General features: G+C 38.5%; 2 protein-coding genes across 5 annotated transcripts; one reads left to right on the plus strand and one right to left on the minus strand.

Moving 5' to 3' along the window:
- The first annotated feature begins 56 nt into the window (after nt 1-56).
- Nucleotides 57-8,957, plus strand: LOC146320965 (2-iminobutanoate/2-iminopropanoate deaminase-like). The gene is made up of 6 exons (XM_084725939.1): nt 57-228; nt 1,924-2,029; nt 2,381-2,435; nt 3,172-3,240; nt 7,406-7,461; nt 8,438-8,957. The coding sequence occupies exons 1-6, from the start codon at nt 164-166 to the stop codon at nt 8,495-8,497; spliced, it is 411 nt and encodes a 136-aa protein (XP_084582065.1). The 5' UTR covers nt 57-163; the 3' UTR covers nt 8,498-8,957.
- Nucleotides 8,958-9,595: 638 nt separating this feature from the next.
- Nucleotides 9,596-23,176, minus strand: LOC146320966 (uncharacterized). 4 transcript variants are annotated; one of them, XM_084725943.1, is made up of 5 exons: nt 22,780-23,176; nt 16,883-17,511; nt 16,276-16,750; nt 12,819-12,884; nt 9,596-11,559 (listed from the first exon to the last, which is right to left on the minus strand). In XM_084725943.1, the coding sequence occupies exons 1-4, from the start codon at nt 22,865-22,867 to the stop codon at nt 12,823-12,825; spliced, it is 1,254 nt and encodes a 417-aa protein (XP_084582069.1). In that variant the 5' UTR covers nt 22,868-23,176; the 3' UTR covers nt 9,596-11,559; nt 12,819-12,822. The 4 variants fall into 4 exon arrangements, with proteins under 4 accessions (XP_084582069.1, XP_084582068.1, XP_084582067.1 ...); XM_084725942.1 differs by having other exon boundaries at nt 16,847-17,511; XM_084725941.1 differs by having other exon boundaries at nt 16,276-17,508.
- Between the last annotated feature and the right edge of the window lie 1,153 nt (nt 23,177-24,329).

The following is a 24,329-nucleotide window of genomic DNA, read 5'->3' on the forward strand; positions in this document are numbered from 1 at the left end:
CAAAACGGAAAAATAAACCTTTTCGCGCCTCTACAACATCATTTACGGTAAGGCAGCTCTCGTTACGTCAGCCAGTGGTCTTTCAACCATTCGTGCTACTTGCTCACTGCTCTCTGTCACAGCACTTGTGTTATTCACTTGTTTTGACTATATACTGAGTAAAATGTCTGCATTGATCAGGAGGATTATCAGCACAACTAAAGCTCCTGCTGCTATCGGCCCGTACAGGTGAGAAGCTCTCAGAGCTTTTTCAGACCATCAGGTTGAAAGCTCACGTGGTGCCAAGCAAAATAACATTTATAGGTCACATAAGACTGTTGGTAAGGTGTTAAGAGAGTTAAGGTTATTGATGTTTCCTCAATATAATCATAGAGTTGTGTTTAATTGCACTGTCTTACAGTAGTTGTGCTCGGGGGTGGAGCAGTAGTCAGTGTGTGAGATGTGTTTGGGGGAAAAGTCCAAGTTTTTTGGAGCTGGATTGCACTTTAGTCTTAGTTTACAGTTTAAACTGTTAACAGCAAACTTTGCTCATAATTTTGTTCAGTGTCCTTCAATGCAGCTGTCTTCTTATCATGTTTACGATGACTTTTGGGGCTGCAACTAACAGTTATTGCCGTCGTTGAAAAATCAGTTGGATTATTTTCTTGATTTGTTTGGTGAAAAATATCAATCAGTGTTTTCCTCAGCCTAAGATGACGTTTTGTTTTACTCACACCCTAAAGACATTCAGATTACTGTCACAAAGATAAGAAACCAGAAAATATACACATTTAATTTAGACTGTTTTTCTTGAAAACATGACTCAAACATTCAATCAATTAACAATTGACTTTGCACTAGGGCTGCAACTACAGGATTATTTTCATAGTAATCAAAATCGGTTGATTATTTTCTCAGTCGATCGATTAATAGTTGTTTGCCTATAAAATGTCAACGATCAATGTTTCCCAAAGCCCCAGATGAAATCCTCAAATGTTGTGTTTTGCTCACAGCCCAAAAATATTCAGTTTACTGTCATAGAAGAGTAAAGAAACCAGGAAATACATTTAAGAAGCTGAAATCATTTTAAAAAAAATGTAATTTAATAATTGATTAATAATTGATTAATCATTACAGGTTAATGGACTTTAAGGGACAAAAAGGTAAGTTGTCTAAATCTACTAGGGTTGCATGAGAAGTATCAGGACCGATAAATGATCAGCCAATACTGACCTATCCAGTTGTATCAGTCTAAATCGGTACAGACGTATATTAATCCATAAATACAGGCTATACAAATATCTGATTTGACAGATGGTCAAAGGATTTCATTTAAATTGTTAGGAAATATGATCTAAAATAATATTTGTGAAGTTGATCAACTTTACTAGGGAAACTGACTGATTTGGTTAATAATTATAAAAAAAAGATATATATAGCTTTGGTTCAGTCAGAGCTGTGGAATATTAAATTACCCATCTTTTGCTTATACCATCTGAATCTTTCTCACCCTCAGGCGTGAATAAACTATAGGTTTTATGAACTTCTTTTCAAAATACAGAATTGTGAATTTATCAGTATCTATCAGCCATGAGAAGCAAGTAATTATCGGACAAGAAAAAATCTCTTTTTTCTATGCAACACAGGTATGTATGCCAGCCAAATAATTAATTATCTTTTAAATTCCTCCTCTTAACACCTTGTGTAAACAGGTGTGAAACCACATGAATTCTGGGAGTTAATAGGAGAGAAACAGGAGGTACAGTCATTTAAACTAGTGATCATATAAAGTACAAAGCTGCACACAAATACAAAGACTTCTACCCAGATTTCTGCGTTATTAGTGGAATTTATATCAAAATGTCTGTATTTACTGTCTGCTCTGCTGCACAGAACACAGGACAAGAGGATTTGATTTAATGTCATGTTTTTTGTGTCTTCCAGCCAAGCAGTGTTGGTAGATCGGACCATGTACATCTCAGGACAGCTGGGGATGGATCCTGCCAGTGGACAGTTGGTGGAAGGAGGCGTTCAGGCTCAAACCAGACAGGTGACTCAGCATAAAACACTCGCCATCATTTATCCATTCATAAACCAGCAGCGCTGCAACACTGGAAACTAACCAAGATATAATTCAAGTTGTTTGCTGTGAAAATGAGGATAATTCAGTTGTGCCACTTAATTATGTTAACTAAGGTAATCTGTCTCTTATATGCATATACAAATGCAGTATGTAATTTTATTTTTTAATTGAAAGTAAATTAATTTGAACCTTTATTTAGTAGCTTTCTCTTATGTCATTTCAATCTTATTTTCTATTACCTTGTCTCAGAATGGAGCAAATCAAAATAAAAGATAAGAGAACAGAGAACTTACATTTGGAACGTTTTTTTCTCCACAGGCTCTGATAAATATGGGTGAAATCCTTAAAGCTGCTGGATGTGGTTGTGAAAATGGTGAGGAAAACTACTGATTACAATTACTTAATTGATTACTGGATCCAATATTCAGCATTTTTAAAAATATCCCAATCTGTAAATGGATTTAAAAATGCATTACTTTGGCTCTGATTTCATCTACATTCTGTGGTCTCACTCGATGTAATAGCCATAAACCATACCATCTGATTGGATTGTACAGTATTACGATGGTAAACAGGGAAGCTGCATTTTTGGATTAAAAAAACACTATAACCATCTCTCAACCAATTTCACTGAGTCATGTTATATTCAGTCTATGCCTGGTCTAAAGTTGCAGCAGCGTTGACAATGGCAGCAATGGGCCAAAGCAGTCAATGTGATGTCTACATATAATATGTCTATGAGTCAGTCACCCACAGAGTGAAGCGTTCGGCACAGCAGCAGATATTTCTGAAGTCCTAAACATCACACTCCTCTATGCTGAAGTAGCAAATACTACTTCTTAGATTTTTCAGTCAAGTTTAATAAATTCTGCTGCACTTTTTGTATTAAAATAATCTTGAAAAGTTCATATATACTTAAAGGAATTTCAGCAAAGTTTTGTGTTGGAGTTTGTGTTTATTTTTATTTCAAATATACATTGGTTCCACATATCAGTTATCGATTTTCTTGATTAATAATCGGTATCTGTATCAGCCTTGAAGAAAAAAACATTGATTTTCTGAATTCTGTCATCACAAACCTAAAGACATTCTGTCATTGTTTCCTGCAGTCGTCAAAACCACAGTGCTCTTAGCAGACATGAACGACTTCAACAGCGTCAACGAGGTTTACAAGCAGTGTGAGTATCATTCATTCACTCGTCAGCAGGACTTTTTAAATGCAATTTGTTGCTCAACCCTTCCCCCTCAAAAGCATTAATGAATGTAGCGTAATAAGTTCCTATTACCTGTCATAACAAAGGTCCTTAACAGTGATGAGCTGATTCAATCCATTAGCCTAAACTATCATGTCAATGCTAAACTATTAGCTTAACCTTGAGCAACATGCTGTAGAGAGAGTAATATAGATGACATTTATTTGGATTTTAAATATTTGAATAGAACTAACCAATCATTAGTGCTGCTAAACATTCTGTGTGAAAAAGTTTTTTAAAAAGTTTGAACATGGTGTATTTTTTGATGGCTGGGTGAAGCAAAGTGTATCCATTAAAAGGTAGAAATACATTAAAGGTTATTATTAACATCTTAAGATGGGAAAGAAACAGTATTGGATTGCTATTGGTATGATCAGACACTCAAGGTTACATTATGAAAATCAGTATTAGACATGAAAAAGTTGTACTGAGCCATTTCTCATTCTTAAAGTCTTAAAAAAAAAAATTAGAATCTGATTTTTTTTTTGCTTTTAAATATCTTAAAATGTCTCAAATTTGGCAGATGTCAAAAATTGATTGAATTAAAAAGTTACAATACTTACTGCTGCTATGAAGTTACATTAACTTTACTTTAACTTGGGTAAATTTTTCTTGAACATGTTGTTACAGCTACAAAAGGAAACTAGCCACTATTGCAAACTGTGCTCGTACTTTTTTGTCTGTATAGACATGAAATAGATCTTAAATTGCACTTGTAGTGATCTTAAAAAATCTGAAATTTTGTTGGAACTTGTTGAAACCCTGTAACAGGTCTTCTTGTGGCTAATAAGGTTCATCACTTGCATCGTGCAATGCAGATGTTGCCACCAGGTGTCACTACAGTCCAGGAAACCTGCTTTAACCAGGTGTACAAACCAGCTGCTGCATCAGTGATGTTTCATCTGGTTGGATTGAAGCAGACTGATCATTGCTTTTGTGCAAACTGTCCTCAGAGTTCAAAGGATTAATTGGTTTCCTGTTTTGAGAGCTCATCATATTCATCCACTGTGAACACCCCTACATAGAATCAGTCAATCTCGCCACTACATTTGTCTGGCACGTCTTTAAGATAATTGTTATCCTGGAATTTGCATCTTCATGTTGTAAATATGCAAAGGAGGATCCAGAGTAAGTCGACTCAGAGGTATGAAACAAATGTTCAGAGACACAGCTGACGTTTCGCTGAGTCACTTTAAGCAGAGTGAAACCTGAGCTGCTGCTGCTGCTGCCAGTGGATTACACTTCAAACTTAAATGTCAGACAACATGCCACATCTGATGGTCCGCAAACAGCCAAGAAATCCTGCAACTCTTATGACAAAGCCTGCATTACCAACCCACAAATATTCATTATAGAGTATGACTTTGATCCACATGCACCATATTCATTTCAGTGTCATTTGATCTGCTCTACACTGTGATGCTCTTGGGTAAGAAGAAGGAAAGAAATAAACAGTTATTGGAACTCATAAGGGCTGCAACTAATAATAATTTTCATAGTGGATTAATTGGGCAATTATTTTCTTGATTAATGTCAATATATGTTTTCCAGAGCTTAAGAAGACATCCTCAAATGTCTCGTTTTACTCAAAACACAAAGATTTTCTTTTTGCTGTCAGAGAGGAGTAAAGAAACCAAAGAAATATCCACATTTAAGAAGCTGAAATCAGATTTTTTTTTTTTTTTTACTTTCTCTTAAAAAATGAATCAAACCAATAAATTGATTATCAAAGTATTCGGTGATTAATTTAATAATTGATGTTGCACCTCTGGAACTGTGACCTTCCTCAGAACAAGTATCACAGTTTTCATTTATTCAGGGTAATTAGACTTCTGCTCAGGTTGAGGGAGGGCGGAGCTATATTCTACTTATGTGATGTCACCAAACTTCTCAAACCAATAAGAATGAAAGAGATCCAACTTCTTCTGCCCCAACAGGTTCCACAACACTAAAAGGAGGATGTTAAGACATTTAAGTCTGCTCACAGTCTTGTAAGGAGCTGTAATCAAGCTGTGCAGGGCCTTTAAAGGAACAGTGCATAAGATTTTTGGGCAGAATATGGCAGGAATGGAATATAATCATAAGTACGGTTTCATGAGTAGAATCACCTCAAAATATGACTCATTGTGCTTTCATTACCTTATAATGAGCTGTGTGTATCTACAGAGGGAGTGGAATCCACCATGTTTCTTGTTTCTAGCCCAGAACAGACAAACTCTAGATTCAGCACTTTGCATTTTGCAAGTTTGCTGTTAGTCGCCACTAAATCCCACACACTGGTCCTTTAAGCACTTCTTGCTGTGTCTTTTTGCACTACATTTCCCAGAGATCTCTTGTCTATTGTGTGTCCAATAATGTGGTTGTGAGAGATTTTCTACTGTTTTCTACTCTACCCTAAAACAAGTACAAGTATACAGTATATAATAAGGGTGTGTATTGGTATCTGTCCAATACTAGTCACAAAGACTGTATTCCAATATAATCTATTAGCCTAAACTAGCATCTTAACTAAACTTTGAGCAGCCTGCTGTAGAGAGAGATGTGTCACAGTAGCACAGATGAGCAGCATGTGTCACATGGACAGAAGCCAGAACATGAGTGAGGCCTGTCAGCAGCCTGTCATCATGTCAGCTGTGTGCATGTATTTTAAGCTCAAGGAAGAAAAAACAAAACAGCTGAGTGTAATTCATGCAACTTATTTAAATGTCATTTTGTTCATCACAACCCAGTTCACAACAAGCCTGATTAATAAATCTTGGAAGAGTTAATTTGGGTATTATTGAACTGTTACCACCATTTCCACATCACCATATATTATCTTGATGCACATTTAATACTTTACACAAAAAAATGAATTAATTTAGGCTGAGTTAACAGTCCATCTCAATCTTTTATATCCTCATCAAGAAAACAAACCTTAAAAAAAAGTTGAGAGAATTCAAAACTTCAAGGAAACTTGCTTCAATGACTTTACTTAACTTTTGAAATACAAATTTTTGGGGGGTTCTAAAATTCAAAGGTTTCAACTTTCTAAAGAAGCAAAGTAAGTTATCTCAAAACATTAGCTGGTAAAACTTGTTTAAAACTTAAGAGTTTGAGTTGGTCTCAAAACTCAAAAATCTTTCGAAGTAAGCTGCCTTGAAATTGTGAATTTTCTCAGCTTTTTTGTTTTTACAGTATTGGAAAATCTAGTCTATTTCACAAATGAGAAAAAATAAGGACATATGGGTGAAATGAACAGGCTCTTGTTTTTTTCCTCTCATCAGTAAAACTAAAAACTTTTAAATGTTTAATAGAAGATGTACTGCAGTGATAAATCAGTCTAAAACAATCCCAAAGACTGTTTTAGATCATTCTGTTAAGCCAAGTGCATCCATACACATGTATTACTGGTTGTTCAAGAGAGACAAAAAGACCATATTGAATTGGTGTTGGTAGATGCTCCAGGTTATGGTATTGGACATGAAAAAGTTGTATGCTGTCCTCATCATGCTCATCAGTAAAACAGAAACTTTGAAATCTTTTGCCAATTAAAGTTAACAAAGAAAAAGCAAAATGCTTCCCAGATATTCAGTATTTTTGATGTTTGCATACTGTTGTTCACCCCGCTAAGAGGATTTTCCTTAATGAACACCTACCTGACTCTCAGCATTAGGAGCAAGAAATACAAAAGCTTGGGTTTAGTAACAAAAGATGCTATGACGTGTCTCAGCAGGGAAAGCTCAGCTGTAACTAATAACACTAACGAATGCTTGTGCAGGCTGACGGGACAAAGGAGCAGAGACACTAATTAGTGTTATTAGTTCCACCTGTGCTTTTCTTGCTGCGACAGTCAAAGTATCTGTAATAAACAAGTCTTAGTTTATATCAGTCAGTGGCATAAAGTAGCAAAATGAACATTTCATTATATCATCTTGCCTCGTGTTTTAATGATTAAAGTTACACAATTGTCTGTGTCAGGTTGTAGTTTTCACTCATGATTTTTACACGTACCAGTTGCCAAAGCTCAGACATGTGTCTGTGTTATTTAATATAATTAAATATGTGTGTTGGTGACATTGTCCTTTTGAATGTGTTGTTTTCTCTCCAGTCTTCAGCACCAACTACCCAGCCAGAGCTGCCTACCAGGTCGCTGCTCTTCCCAGAGTGAGTATTCAATGAAGACTTGTTTTCTTTTCTACTAAAGCGTATTACTGCCACACAAGACAAAGAAAAACATACCAGTATCATCTTTAACATGAAAAGAAACAGCATACAAACTTATCATGTCATAAGAACCTTTTCTTGTTAGAATGTTTTTATGTGAAATGTTTAATGTTATATTGTGTAAAGCCCAACCGATATAGTGGTTATTGGTCAACTAATATTATCAGATCTATATCAGTCTATATCAGTATCAGTATGTTGTCTGATATGCACCGTTTTTGTTTTGTTTTTTTAACACAACATAATGCAGATTGTTTTTATTTCTTTTATTCAGCTTTATAGGAAGCATCCTGTGTATATTTGATCCCTTTTCTTATTTAAGGTTGAATTAATACATATATTTTGCTCTATTTGTGTTTATTCATTTATAGTTATTTATAATTATTAAAAACACCAGTGAAAGTTAACTGTTGTGCCCTGATATCATTTTGTCAATTTATGTTCATGTATATATTCTATATTATGTATACTGTATAAAGAATATCAGCCAATATATCAATATTTAATGTTTTTTTACTCCCTAATATTAGTATCAGCCCCCAAGAATCCAGTATCAGTTGTGTCCTAATGACATATTAGCTTTATGTTATAACATAAAACATTTTATGCTGTTATGTATAAGTTGTAATATATACTGTAAGTTATCACATCATAACATGAAACTCCTCATGTTATAAAAAGACAGTATTGTTATATAAGAAAAGCATGTGATATATGACATAATATGTCATTAATTATGGAAACATATTTTGTTAAAATATGAAAAACACCTTGTTAGAATAATAAACTTTGTAAATGTTCTAACATTAAACTGATCTGTTTCTGTCTGTGGTGTGGCAGCAGCACACTGACATGTTTCCACTGATTCTGTCCTGGATTTAAACTGAAATCTGTATCACATGTTCTCTCTCTGTAGGGGGGACTGGTTGAGATTGAAGCAGTTGCTGTATTGGGCCCTCTGACCGACGCTCTCTAACAAGTACATCTGTCAATCAATAAAAACTGGAAACCCCACAATCACTGCAAAATAGACAGTACGTGCCTTTGTTACAGCCAGGAATATCTAAAAAACCTTCCTAAGTAGCACTAATCATTTCATTCACAGATGATTCATATTTTGTAGGGCATTAAGTGATTCAGTGCTGTCATGGATGTGTCATGGGTCAGCTGGCAGACTAACAGCACTTAGGCTCAGCACTGTAGACTTTCTCCTCTCATTAACATTGATGAGACGTGTTTGGCGACAGCACAGCATTTTCAATTCCGTCTGCTCACATTTCACTCACAATAGCTGTCAAGTATCTAAGCTTGTTTGCTCTTATTGAATTACTCTACCAGCCACATTGTCAGTAGCCTTACAAAGGCTGGTGTATCCTCTCTCAGTTTGTCAGATGATCAAATATAACTCAATAATAAATGTTTTTAATTTGCTTAAATGGTGATTTGTTTCCTTGATATCAACAAAACAATATGTAAATGATCTCTTTGGGATGTGTGCTTCTTCATCTTCTTTTTCAGTGATTGGTTCTATACTGGACATGTGCTGATGCCTGCAGGGTTGGACAGGATGGAAAAACATTTATACATGAGGACAGTATGGCTCATGTCCCAGATCATGGCTGAAAATAGATTATAGATCACAGCAGTCCTGCTCTAAACAATGTTCTAATGATTTTGGGTTTATACTACAAGCATATTGTTTCATTCATTTGACTTAAAATTAAACTCTAAAGAAAAATAGGCCTCTCTCTCACTGTAGACATCTTAAAAAAGATTCAGCTCTGGAGCCAAGTTTGTATAAGAAGGACAGGTCAGCACATGCTGTGGAAGGCTGGACATCCATTACCTGTCTAGTGTATTTGTTGTGTATGTTTTAAAGTTTCTAATCATTTTTGGGCCATCCTCCATGATAGCTGCCTCATGCATTGGCCTGTCCTTGTCTGCCAAGAAGAATACTTTTTTTTTTTTTAAGTCATTGCATTTTCTATGTATACATGGTATTTTTCTCAACATGAAACATATGGTGAGTGCCATATAACACAGTGCCATTTCATTAAAAACAAAAAAGCATGTATTAGTGAGTAAAACTTTATTCTGTACACTAGGTTAGCAGAATCATAGACAAAGTTCAGAAAAATGAATATATTACAGAGAAAGAAACAGATGAAAAAAGAAAAGACATCAAACATCAAAACAAATGTTTGTTCCCACAACATCCATCACATCTTACACAACTGAAACTAAAGATAATTTAAAAATCATGTCCACTATGTGACCTCTTATTGTGCTACACATGTATGTAATGCACTCAAACCAAAACCAATGTGCTTGTGACATCAGCGTTGCCAGGCCTTTAAATTTATGGGTGGAAACGCCTTTAATTTTCAGGAAGAGAACTTGCCAGCTGCAGTACAGCTGCACAAAATGGCTTCATGGAACAGCAAGATGACTTATCAGTACTCAGATCATCTGCATCCTCAACCTGGCAATGATTCATTGTGTCATTACTAAATTTTTTGCACATCATCAGCATGCATATTTTTTCTTCCTTACATAAAAAAAAAAAGAAGATTTTTCCATGGAAACCAATAAAACGTTTTTTTTAAGAAATATGGATTTGACTTACAGTAGTGTTTATCAGTATTACACTGTACACTCTGTTACTCAACACTTAGTACTGTCATTCCTATTAATTAAATGAACCTTATTAGAAAGGCTGCAATTAAATAATGTGTAAACACCAAACAAGAATGTGGATTTATGGCAGAATGTAAATGTGATCCTTTAAAATCAGTTTTATAGAGGTGATAAAATTTGGTGTTTCTGTCAACGGAGGCTCTTTGCATAATTTTATTCACAGTTGTGTTTGGCTTGTATTCCTCAGAAGCAGCTATTTTAAAGGGTAGTTCTGGTATTTTTAAACCTGGGTCCTACTTTGGGCTCTAAATGACAAAAACCACAAGGCAATTTAGAATTGGTCCACTAGATCGCCTCAATCAGCAGCTGCAAAAACGGGCTGCACAGTGCAATGGCTGCGACATAATCCTAAATGTGCTTGTTTTTGCCACTAACAGGCTCAGATTGTTATTCAAAGTGTCTGACAACGTTATGGAAAGGATCGCAATAGAGGCAGACCATTTTGTTAAAAAGCAAGATCCTTTTTGTTTAACCAAAAGTAGCCCTTAAATCTCTGGTTCAAAGCCACCAGACTCCATTGACAAAAACAGTAATTTTACCTTACAGAACAGTGAGTTGCTGGTCTACTGTTGCCTGCAACAGTTAGTTTGGTTGTGCTGTTGTGTGACTTTGGTGTTTTAAATGGTTAGTTTGAAGGTTTAGTTTAAAATACAAAAGTCACACAATCACTCAAACTTGCCGATAGAGGCAGCAGCAGACCACCAACTCCTGTCTTGTTTTTACCGTTTTTGTCAATGAAGTCTGGTGGCTTTGAACAGAGTGATTTAACAGCTCTCTGCTTAAACAAAAATGATCTTACTCTTCAACACATAACAATCTGAACCTGTCAGGGTAAAAAAAGAATGTGGACATCTTTGACAGGTGCATTTGCCCCAAAGGATTACATTGCAGCCTTTACAGCCCCCAAAATAGGCCCCAGGTTTAAAAATACCAGAATTACTCTTTAAGTAGTCAAGGATTTCCTTTGCAAGCATCCTTCCCTAGTCCATCGCACCGCCACGAGAGTTCACAGATTTCACAGAATATTGCACCCTCTTGTCTCATCCAACCCATCCTAATTGTTTTCTTTGCATAGGCCTGCATGTAGAGTTTGTGGCTCCAGGCACGAAAGGTCTCAGTAGAAAAACTTAGTTTATATTTACAAATGTAGGAAAAATCCTGATCTTTCCTTAATGACATGTTATTAAGGCACCATGCATATTAATGTATATGGTGTACAGTTTGGTGAGCGCTGATGAGACAATACTGAAAATGTGTTTGTTTGTTGTCCTCTTTTTTTGTCCAGTTGCCTTACACAAGGGTAGCTTTGGGTTTCTTGTTATTTTGGTGAATCTCTTCTGTCTGAAATAAGATGAAAAATAGAGTGAGACATCTGGCAAACAACGCCACTATTCATATACTGTGTTTTAAGAATATATACAGTCTGTAAAGTTAAACTTAAGGTAAGCGAGTACTCAGCTGAAAAGAACATCCAGTGCAGATAATGTACTTTTTATTAGTATTAGTAGAGTAAAATGTGTCTGTCTGTTCTTGGAAATGCTTAAACAGGAAGCAGGTAGTGTTGGCCAGAGGGTGTTGATTTAATCCTGTAATAGATTGATTGATTGATTGATTGATTGATTGATTGATCAGAGGTTGCTATAAAGTTTTGTTTTTTATAAAAGTTGGCATATTTATTGGTTATTAGAAATCACAAGAATAACAAGAAATCACACCTATTATAGAATAGGTTTTTATAAACTTGAATGAATAAACTTCAATGAAACAGTGAACACACCACATGCAGTAGTAGCTGTGAGGATCTCCCCTATTGACACATTTTACTATGATGGTACTTGCACTGTACATTATCCATACCAGATACTAGTTTCAGCCTAGTACTTGCTCTTACTCCTTGATTCCACTGGCAATGTCATGTACACAACAATCCAGCCTCCATACAGTGTTTCAGAAGCACTCAGATTTGCTCAGATTGAGTTCATTCTTAATTGATTTTTGCGCTTCTACCACGGGTAAGTAAGCTATCTAGTTAAATAGTTTATTTTCTGTATGTTTTTAGGATTTGGAGTCTGCACAGTCTTTTATTTTGAAAACGGACCAGATTCTCAATGCCATAACCACGTCAGTCTTCTTGCCTGCCATGTGTTTTCTGTTGAGAAGATCAGAGGGATGCTTCTGATACGTGCTGCAGTTCTTCTGGTGGAATCACAAGCATGGTCTAGAACGACAACTGAGTAACTAGAACACGACACAGCCTTGCCCAGTGGAATCAAGCAGTTATTCTTATGATTAAAAAATATTGATCTGAAGCTCAATTCTGTAAACAATAAAAAGTAAAAAATTAATATAGCAACTTCTGATCCACACATATCAATTGAGCTTAAATGAACAATTTTCAGTTGGTTCTGCCTGCTTCTGGTTTAAGCCCCACCCTCTTTCCTATTTAAGATGCACCCTGTCTAAGTACGGATATGGATACAGATAATTTAGTTGGTTGAACAGATACAGATGATGGTTTACTCATTCATCCCTACACTGGATACTGAGTAGTGTGTGCTGTTTGCATTAGGCTAAAGTGTGGTTTGTGGTTGTGCTCTTACCATCTCAATCCTCCTTTTTGGCTTTCTCACTCTCCGTATCCTGAGAGGCCTCAGCTGCAGACACCACTGCACACACACACACAATGAGAAGAAATCGATACATGACATTTTCATTCAATACAAGCCACACTGTAGTCTTTCTTTCATGCTGAGAGCCATTTGAGCTTGTTTCACGTACAGCTTTACCATCACCAAACTAAAGACACGACTGCTGTCAAAACGCACCACAGAGGAGAAGTGAAGCGTGAGCATTCCTTCTTAACCACATCTGGTTCTGCTGAACTGGTTTACTACTGTACTTCATTACCTGGCTTCTGAACACACACACAAAAAAACACACACACACGGTATACTGAGCCTCATAAAAGTTATGCAATATGTCTTCCACACCAGACCGGTATTTTACACGTGCTGCCTGGAGGGGCGTCTCTGCCTTAAAAGTACAGCGTGTTCTCTGAGAGTTAGGAGTGGGGTGCAGGGCAGGCTGGACTGAAAACCACCAGCTCTGCCCCTCACGCAAGGCAACTGACCACAGGAGGTGCTGTGCATTTAATGAGTTAATATACAGAATGCACTTGAGAGTTAGTTTTTTAGAGTTAGTTTTGAAGTAATTTCTTTCCCAATATAGTTAATAACAATTGTACACAGCGTATACTTTAGCTATCTCATGGTTATTAACCTGAAAAGCTGTGTACTTTGTAATGAAAAGGTGTAAAATTCTACATCTTGTGTCCAAACATGTAAAACAGTGTTGCTGTGTCTGTACATTCTTAAAATGCAGCCCATTATTTTGGGTGTTTTTTGAGGTTTTTCTAGCATCCTGTAGCTTAAGAGTAGTGTTGTTTACATATTAAAATCTGAACATAAAAAATTTGGTCAATGTTTTAGCATTAAAATGCTATTTACTGAACATTTACTTGACTCCAGACTTACTGCCACTATGTCAGAGTACCATTACAGATCACTACATAGAAGCACTGACTGGATAAAAAGTGGATTTTTGATGACAATCTATGTGCATTTTGCTCCGGACTGCTTTTTCAACAAGGGCCGGCTAGTAATGGTTCAAGCTCAAGGATGGATTGATAACATGGCTTTGTACATTATCCTGTTGAACATGGCGGCTAATTCCCACAGACTGGGGCAAAGTTGGACAAATGTTGTAATATTGAGGGACAGTAAAAAAAAAATGTGTGAATGTTAAGCGGAATTTGAAGCCAACTAAATAATGAGATAAGTAGGTTGGACGCAGGTAACTTTTTGGTTTTTGTGCTAGTTTACCACAGTGCTACGTTAGCTAAACTAATGTTAGCTGTGTTGTTATATGGTTCTACTCTGTGATCCTTTCCAGCATGTGTTTGTGGGTTTGTGTTGCTGATGTATAGACATGCCATGGAGGTAACAATGTAGCTATGTGTGAAAAAGATTTGAACAAACTGCAGGAATTCTTTTTTTTTTTTTTGTAGTGGCCCTTTAAAAACATTAGCTTCAGTACTGAATGAACAAATAGCCTACTACAACATACAAACATACAAATTAAATCGAATAGATGCAATAAAAGTGTAAAAGTGAATGAGGATCTGACTACAACAGAGTAATCACATTTACGCATGATGACTGGAATCCAGGCTTGTAGAGCTTTTACATTGTCTTATGTAATTCGAAGCAGCAGGGCATGATTATTCTGTAGTCACTGCACAATAGAGTACAATGAGTGAGAACTGCGTGACTGGAGCCGTTGTGCTGACAACATGCTCCCGCTATAATCGACACACTCGAGACAAGCCTTCATTTCTCACTGGGAGAGTGTGTGGCTGTTTTCTGTTTCTCACACTGTGTTATCTGTTCAGCCAACAATATCCTGTTCATCTTGTCAGCTCCAGCTAATCACACAGACAGGAACGTATGTGAAGAACTGTTTATTACGAGAACGGTTGAATAGTTTACTAAGAGTTTGGTGTTGCTAACCATGTGTGTTGGATACCCGCTCAGTTACAAACAGCACCTTCGAGGGGGTGATATTGTAAAAGTGTCTTTGAGGAAAACAGCCTTAGTTTGGCCATATGTGAAACACGAAGATGGATTGACTGGTGTGACTGGTGAAGGACCATTAATTGTTTACCCAGTCTTCTTATCTCAGAGTCTCCATCTCAGCTCTTTCTGCTTGTTTGCACATGCTTGGTGCCTAATGCATGTTTGCATAGATTCCCCAGCTATTTCAGCCAGTGGCAATGCAGCTGAACTGTTTGGAGGGCTGACAGTTTTTGGGTGGAGGTCAGTCTGTCAGAATTCATCGATCATGCCTTATCAAGCAGGTTAAACATGGTATGATGCCTTCAAGTCAAAATTAGCATGACAGGTTGGCCAGTAAACCAACGAGCCGTCAAACCTGTTGCACTCCTACAAGACAACCTCTCTTTCACATTGGCATCCATCATCCACTGGAATCCTATTGTCATCTTTTGGTCATTAATACTTATACCGGGAGGAAATGTGATTGTGCCACGTTGCAGTGTGTCAATGGTCACATGTAAATCTGCTTTAAATAGCTACATACTTACTGTTGTGGGAATCTATTCATCTTCGCTAAGGTCCTCCTCTGAACAGCAACTCACCAATCATTAACCTCCATAACTAGGCACTGCAGGCTTGTCAAACTTTGCATGTCTAAACATGTAGAAGTGGTGAGCAGAGGGCACTAAGAGGAGCGATACTCAGAGTCTCATAAGTTTGGAGGATGGCTTATTTTTTTATTGTCTTTCAAAAACGTAAAACACAAGAGCAAATGGAACAGATAAAACTTTGTCTTTATCTGCGCTAACGTAAGCTGTAAACGTTTGCATGTCCAGCTAGCTAGCTTACTCCCTGTGCTAACACAGCCACATTTGCGTTAGATACCACTGATTTGCCAACCTCATGGCTTATTTTCAGGGGTTAACATTGGGATTGTTAAGTCGGGTGGTGCGGAGGAGGGTACAAGCTGGTGCACTGGCCTAACCAAAGTGGGCCACCAATGACGCACCTCTTTCTAGCTTGCTGGGTTAGCTTAGCTCTTATTCCAGTTTTCTTCCTGAGATGATCACAGTCCAGCTGCTCTGGCTGCCATCTCAAGGTGGGTTGCACTTAATCTAACGTTTGCACTTCCTTTTGCAGCATTAACAATTTCTGTCATTTATCATATGCAAATACATGTTGTATCATCTGACCAGTGTTTGCTGAGGTGTAGCTGTAGCCTCATTCTTTTAGGGACGTTACATCATGTGCACAGCTGCTGAAAACTTAACATATTTAAGATCCTTTTACAGAGTTCTTGTTTTAAAATGTGTCAGATGGAAACATTAAAAAGTCTTAGTAGCATAGCAACAGTAACTATGATGGTCAGGGTTTAGCAAAGAGTTAATTACTAACAAAATAAGATCAAGACCAATATGGGGGTGTTAGTCGGAGAGTTTCATACCTGCAGGTGCTGAGGGTGCTGCAGAGTCTGCTGGGGTGGACTCAACCACAGGAACCTCTGCTGGGGCTGCTTCTGTAACCGCTGGTGTAGATGCTGGAACTGCTGCCTCTTGGACTGGCTCAGCAGCAGCCGGTGCAGCTTCTGGAGCTGGAGCAGGGGTGGCGGTTGTTGTTGGGGCAGTCTCAGCAGGGGCCGCAGGAGGTGCTGTTGCCTCCTCAACAGCTGGCTGAGGTTCAGCTTGAGCCTCAGCTGTGGCTGAAGATAATGGCAGCATTGCTGGGATAGTTGCTACAGCAATCTTTGTATCTATAATAGACTCTGCTGCCACTACAGGTGCTGAGGATTCAGCTGGTGCTGAAGCCACCTCTGGTACTACAACTGGGGCAGCTTCAGCTGCTGAGGCAGTAACTGGTGCAGCATTGTCACTTGGAGCTGGTGCCTCTGCAGCAACTTCCACAGGAGTCTCCACTGGAGCCTCCACATTGGCAGCCACAGGAGTCTCCACAGGGGCAGCCACAGGAGTCTCCACAGGGGCAGCCACAGGAGTCTCCACTGGAGTCTCCACTGGAGCCTCCACAGGGGCAGCCACAGGAGTCTCCACTGGAGCCTCCACAGGGGCAGCCACAGGAGTCTCCACAGGTGCCTCCACAGGGGCAGCCACAGGTGCAGCCACTTCAGCAGGGGCCTCAGCTGCGACAGCTGCTGCCTCTTCCACAACTGCTGGGGCCTCTGCTGGCTCAGATACGACAGGTTCAACAGCAGGGGCAGTGACTTCAGGAGAGGCCTCAGCTGGTACAGCTGTCACCTCCTCAACAACAGGAGCAGGGGCCTCTGCCTGCACAGCTACAACAGATTCAGCAGCAGGGGCCTCCTCTGTAACCTCAACAGGAGCAGCCTCTGCCACTACAGTTTCCACAGGTGTAGCTTCCTCCACAACGGTTGGTGCCTCCACTGCTGCTACAGCAGGCTCAGGTTCAGGAGCAGCTTCAGCTGGAGGAGCAGCAGCCTCTGGAGCAGCAGCCTCTGGAGGGGCAACAGGTTCTGGCTGCAGCTCAGGAACTGCCAGGAGGTCCTCCCCAGAGCCAAGGTCCTCCTGCGCCTCCAGGGCTACCAACACGGCCTCCGCTTCATCATCGACTCCTGGTTGAAGATCGTCTGGTAAGGCCGTCTGCACAGGCAGCTGCATCTGGTCTTCGATGGTTTGTGCATCTTCTGCAATGATGCCGTTTCTGACTGCTGACAATACAGGAGGACAAAAGAGAAGCTTGATTAGGATCTACAACTCACAGGCATGTGACACTTATCAGTCGTTTCAGCTTGCGGTGGCCTGTTAATCTGTAAGTGGTAAACCAGTGACTCCTGTGTTATGTAAAGTTAAATTGCTCTTTTTGGCGATGGAGCCTGGTTACCTCGGACAGAGCAATGTTTGACTCATACAAAGGTTTCCTGTTGGAAAAGGCTGTCTGATGGCAAGGCAAAGTGGTGAAAGTACTCTAAATATAGTGTACACTTAGTCTGATTTTGATGTCTTTAGGTGAGCCTTTTTTAGGTGGCTAAAATTCAGTTTACTGCTGACCTTATCCACAGCAGTACATTGCTTAGCCTCCTACACCAGGACTCCTGCTGCCTCTATAAACTGGTGGTGTGTCACCCTCCATATACTGTAGGTAACACACTGATTATGGGTAAGAACCTCATACAACCCCACTTCAAAAAACCCAAACTCCCTCTTTAACTCAAAAGGCAGGAGATAGGAAATAAGGCAATAAAGCACACAGGAAGTGTGCTGGAGAAAACATCCTTTCATTTCCGCAGTTGAAAATATGATTCATTGAGGCCTGTGTTTGGCTAAACCCCCGAGGACACGCAAGCCACTCTCAGGGGAAATAAAATACATGTGACAATGTCTTTGCTTGCCTTTGGGGAGACACCCTGCCTTTCTTCTCATTCCCTGACCCATGCTCTCATAACTGTGGATGTGAACAAACAAGCTATCAGCCCTTGGGTGTAATATACAATAGATCAGGAACAATAGAACTCTAATGTCAGGAACTGCAACGCATGTCTCAGTTACAGGAATCACAACAGACTAATAGAAGATGTCCAAATGTCTTTCATCAGTTTCCCCACAACAGTATTCAGAGGTGGTAAAAATACACACATTCAGTACCCAAGTACAAGTAGATACTTATGTAACAAGGCTGGTAAAAGCAGAAGTACTGTTTTAACTTCTTTACTCAAGTAAAAGTGAAAAGTACAGGCTCTGAAATGTACTCAGTATATAAAAGTGAGAAGTCTTTTTTACCATCTGTTTCTGTGCAAAGCCAACTGAACCTCACCTTTTCATCCGTCGTTTGTCTGTCTTATCTTGTTATGTAGTTTTGGTCTTATTATGTTTTTAAACTTAGTTTTCATTTTTGTTACATGTTTTTCATGTTTTTAGTTTTTTGTCTTGTAACGTTTTATGTCTTCTTTTCTTGTTATTTTTTGACGTTGTTTTGCGACTTTTTTGTCTTGTTACAACTTTCATGTTTTTTTCATCTTATTACATCGTCTTTGTCTCATTATGTCTTTTTTGTCTTGCTACATGTGTAACATGTTTTTCATCTTATGTTGTCTTGCTGTCTTTTTTTGTGTTACATGCTTTTTGTCTTGTTATCCTTTTGTGTTGTTGAGTATTTTCTGTTTTGTCTTTCATCTTTTTACATTGTTTTTTGTCTTGTAATATAAATTTTCATCTTGTTACGTCTTTTGTGTTATTTAATGTTTTTTTGTCTAGGTACATCTTTTACCTTTTTTTGGTCTTATCACATCTTTGTCATCTTGTTAAGTTGTTTCATCTGAATGTTTTTTTTCTTTTTTGTGTTTGTTGTGTTATGTTGTTTTTGTCTTGTGACATCTTTTATTTTGTTTTTTTTTTTTGTCTTGTTGCATCTTTTATGTTGTTTTTCATCTTTTATGTCTTGTTACGTCATTTTTCGCCTTGTTATGTCTGGTTATGTCTGTTGTGCATGATATGCACTGAAGGATACACCAAGGAATTGTCTTTTTTATGCATTGTCCCATCCATCTAGGTCAATAATTCCCCTCAAAATACACTGAAACTAAAGCATCAAGCTCGTTTTGAAAATGTAAAGAGTAGAAAGTACAGATATTTGTGTTCAAATGTATAGACTAAAAATAAAAATTTGCCGGAAAAATAAATACTCAAGTAAAGTACACATACCTGAAAAACAACAACAAGTATTTATTTAATTAAGTACTTAGTTACTTTCCACCTCTGACTGTATTTCACTTTGCAAAAGCACTTTGTTCACAAACCAGAAGCTGAATGGGTGGATAGTTTGGACGCTGCAGCTTCCTGATTTTACTTGTCTGTCAGAAGTGGTAAAAAGAGCTGAGAGTGATGGGTGGAAGGGAATGTGACGGCCTGGCAACTCGAATGAAAATGAGCCAGAGGAAGGACCCAGAACACGCAAAAGTGTTTATGCGAGTGACAGATTTCTAAAATGAGCGTCGAATTGTAAAACTTTTTTTTAGACGGGCATTTTCACAACCTTAACAACATATAATGGTTTTTAACTTTTTTGGCGCTTTCCTTTTATAGATTTCAATTATGTTTTCCATCAGGCTCCACTTCTTCTAGCAGAAATCCACCTCAAACACAAACTCTAACAGAATACAGAGCTGTTGTCTGCGCAGGCGGCCAGGACTGTTGAGAAATGTGAATGTGTGTTTGGGTCGAGGCAGAGACAGCCTCTCCAGGCATGGATGACTCGTGTGTCAACATGATTTAGCAGCCAGAGATGACAGAGATCCCAGTCAAAACAGTGCCACGGCTGGCCAAGAGCACAGAATGAGAGCGAGGGGGGGGTCACAGACAGGGGGCCCGGACAGGGGATGGGACCAGTGGTGGCTTGGATGGCATACAGCTGGTGCATTAGACAGACAGCACACTGTATGATTTAAACCTCCACCCATTCAGCCACATTTAGAGAAGGCTGCCTGGGCAAAGAGCACAATAACTGGTTTTCTTGTTAGGGTGATGTAAGAGCCTGGAAAGAGAGCAGAGCTTCTCCAGGTGACTGTAGCTGGTTGGCTGGAAGGACAATACCCCGACACAAACATCACAGTGACATAGTGGAAGATGGAAATGCTGTGCATGAATACAGAGGAACTGTGTCAGCTATAATTACTACAAAATACTTTGCTTTGGTCATTTGTCTGCTTTCTTAAAAAACTATTGGCCATATCTTTTTTTACATCAAAGTATTGACCCTTACCAAGTCCCGCCCCTTTTTGGTTTGAGCTTCAATAACAGTTAACCAGTTGAACCTCAGTCAACTTTCTCCTTTCCTGTTTCCTGTACTTAAATAGGCCTGTAATACATGTTCTGTTGAAAGGAAAACAACATTTTGAAGATAGTTAAAGATGTTGCTGGGTGACCTGTGTGTATAATAACATCTTAAGTTGGTTTATGTTTGCAAAATGTCTGATTAAAATGTAAAAACAAAACATCGGATATTATGTTAGCAAAACGCTAGCTAACGAGCTAGCTAGCTAATGACTGATGTAAGTTAACTAGCCAGTTAGCTTGCATTTCGCTAATATTACCTATCAGATGTAACCATAAACATATAATATGTAGACATGACATCTACTGCTTTGACCCATTGGTGCAATATGAGGCATTCTTGATGCATATGGATGCATATATGTACACATTGTTAAAAGCAAGTATATCTCCAGCCTAACCATTGATATAGATTAGCTAGCTAGTTAGCTAGAGTTTTGTTAACATTAGCTATCAGATCTTTTGTTTTTATTAGACATTTTGCTAACATTAGTTAACTCAGGGTCTGTGTAAAGCAATAATAAATATGGGTTCTGAGTTTGTCCTGCCACAGAAACATTTTGTTCATGAGTCGGTTTGCAGGCTTATAGAGTGTTTGAGGACTATGGCTCTGGTGAGTCATCAAGCCATATTTCAGGTCTGCCCAAAAAATCCTGAACAACAGTCTTACTCCAATTCACAATTCAATATTACATAGTTCTAAGTGTTCTCAGCTTGTCATGTGTAATGTGTATAGAAGTAAAACTTAATTTTTCTTTGCACAGACTTTAAGATGTAAGTATACACACACCCACACACACACACACACAGACACACACACACACAAACACACACACACACACACACACACACACACACACACACACACACACACACACACACACACATCTTTTAAATATCTTGAAAATTTGGTTCTCTTTTCAAGACAGACAAGTCTAGGAACAGGAAAGGAGAAAGTTCCTCTGGGCATCAGATGTGTTCAACTGTGATTGGAGCACAGAGCAAAAAGGGGTGGCAATTAATGAGGGTCAATTAACTTGACTTAAGCAATGGCATGCACAAAGGAACACTTTAACTAACAAGGGCAGTGACTGTCATGTCATGTGTAGGCCTATGTGGGGAGAGGCAGTGAGTACACACTGTACATGCTGCCGTGCCTGGCATGACATACCCATGTGTCAGTAGGCTGGAGCCATGAATGGACAATCATGATCTGTGTCAGGCATCTTGGTGGGCGTATGCACAGGCTCAAACACAGAGTCCATATGCAAAGCCAAACAAACCTTGGAGCATGACTACATGCCTAGATGCTACACTGGGCTTTGCTGTCCCATGCAGAGGAATTTCACGGTAGCCTGAAAACATGTGGGGCATCAATCTCCTTCAAGCCCCTCCTCTTGCTCCTTTGCAATCCTGTACCCATTGTGTGAGCTGTGAATTCCTGGAGTGAGTTTCAAACACTCCTTTATCATGTACACACAGATGGCAATCTAGGTGAATTACTTTGAAAGCATGAAGAAAATCATTTGCTCACATCACTTTGATCTTGGTGAAAAAAATGCTCTTTTGCATGTGTAAACAATACCTAAAGTCACAAATCAGATTACATGCACAGTAGGAGAAAACAGGTTGGGTTGCAACTCTCACCCCAGGCTGTGGATAGACTGGAAAACACTCCCAGCTGGCTTCCACACAGTGCCACTGTAGGAGTTGTATGTAATCTAGATTCATCTACATGTAAACACTCATGGAATGAGGTCCAAATCAAACAGGATCACACAAATCAGATTTCTTGTTTCATCAATAGGTCTTGCAGTCCAGTTTACAGTTTTTGTCAACACACTTTCAAATGGACATCAAGCTGGAGATGTCTGACTAAAAATAAATGCCAAGCACTTTGAGGGAAAGTGGATGAACATGAATAATTCTCTACATGAGGTCCTGCATGCTGTGCAGAAGAGGAGAGTGAGAAAGCACACGGTGTACCAGACCAGCAGACACACACCCCTCAGCAAAACACACTCAGTGGAAGGAACTGAGAGCAACTACATCCAATTGTAAATCTACAAATCATATTTCAAGTTTAAAAAACACACAAAAACACAGATAAAGGACACTTTAACAACTCTACATATTTGATAAATACTTACCCACTGTGTCTCCATTGCTCTCCTCTGGCTTTGTACCTGGTCTTTTCTCCTGATCAACAGTCTGTGCACTGGATGAGGAGCACCCCATGTTTGAGAAAAAGAGTTGAGATAATGACTAAAAAAAAAAAGACTTGGAACTTATTGCAGAAGCAAAGACAAGTCCACACTGCTCTCTGCTAGCAAAGACAGAGGCTGTCTGGCAGTGAAAGCATGGACAGCTACAGCTCTTCAGTTCCTAAGAGTAGCTGGGCACCATTATCTCTCCCCCAGTCTCTTTGTGTGTTTCTGCATGGCCTGCTGCCCTCTTGGCCCAATTCTGTTGTGAGAGTGCAGCTAAGCAGTGCAGCCACTACTGCCGAGAGTTCCCTGACTGCCTCCTGCTCACAGGCAACACTATTCATACAGCAGGAGGAAGAGGAGGAGGCAAACATGTGCTTCAAGTGAGTGTCCTCCCCCTTTAGAGGAGTGTCCCTGCTGGAAGAGAGCCACCACCTGCTGGTTATGTGTAGGGTAACACATGCATGTTCAATGGAGCCTATGTAGGTCAGTAATGGGCTTAAGTTTGAGGTACTAGAATTTTACGTGTGTCCTTTATTCTCAGGCATTTTCTACTTAAACTCCACTATCTGACAGTTTCAGTCACTTTAAAAATTAAGATTTTTTTTTTTTTTTTTGCACAAAAACATAATATAATATACTCAACAGTATATGTTAAGAATATAATTTGATATATTGTCGCTGTCCTGTAAAAACACTTTTAAAACATTTTTAGATAAAACTGAAGGAGGCAGTGCACCGTTATGAACTGAGATGCTTTTCCTATTTCTTAAGCCAAACAAACTATTTCCAAAGACACTGGATCATCTGGAAAATTCTTCATCACAAAGCTGAAAACATGGCTGTTTCTCTTGGAGATAAGTGGTTGAATTGGACACAGACGATATATAATATAATATACAAATGATTAACCAATTAGTTGATTGATAGAAAATTAAGTGTCAATTATTTTGATAATTGTTTAAGTCCTTTTTCATGTAAAAAAAATTTCCTGCTCCAGAGATGTGAAGATTTGAGTGGAGCCAGACAGATATATAAGTTAGCCAATATTATCAGCCCAATATTTGCCACATCTGTCTACACTGGTATCTGTATGTTGTCCAGTATGCTCTGATATGAAAATTTCTCTTTGTCTTTTTTTGTTTGTTTGTTATTTGTGTTTTTTATTTATAGTTGTTTATAATTATTAAAAATTCCAATGACATTTGATGTTATTCTGCAATTTATATATAAATATTCTTTATAGCTTTTAAAACAAAGATACAAAGTACTTCATAACAGCAAAATAAAAACAGAATCCAAGAAAATCACAATAAAATAAAATAACAATGAAATATAGAAAGTATGGAATATTGGCAGATATATCGGTATCAGATTTTTTTTTACTTCAGTCCCAAACTCCAGTACCAGTCAGGCTCTACTTTAGAGATTTGGACTGTTGGTTGAACAAAACAAGCATTGTGAAGGTGTCACTTTGGGGGGTCGCTGTAACA

Source organism: Lutjanus erythropterus, chromosome 9 (assembly GCF_056507025.1).
Source record: "Lutjanus erythropterus isolate fLutEry1 chromosome 9, fLutEry1.hap2, whole genome shotgun sequence".
NCBI lineage: Eukaryota > Metazoa > Chordata > Actinopteri > Lutjaniformes > Lutjanidae > Lutjanus > Lutjanus erythropterus.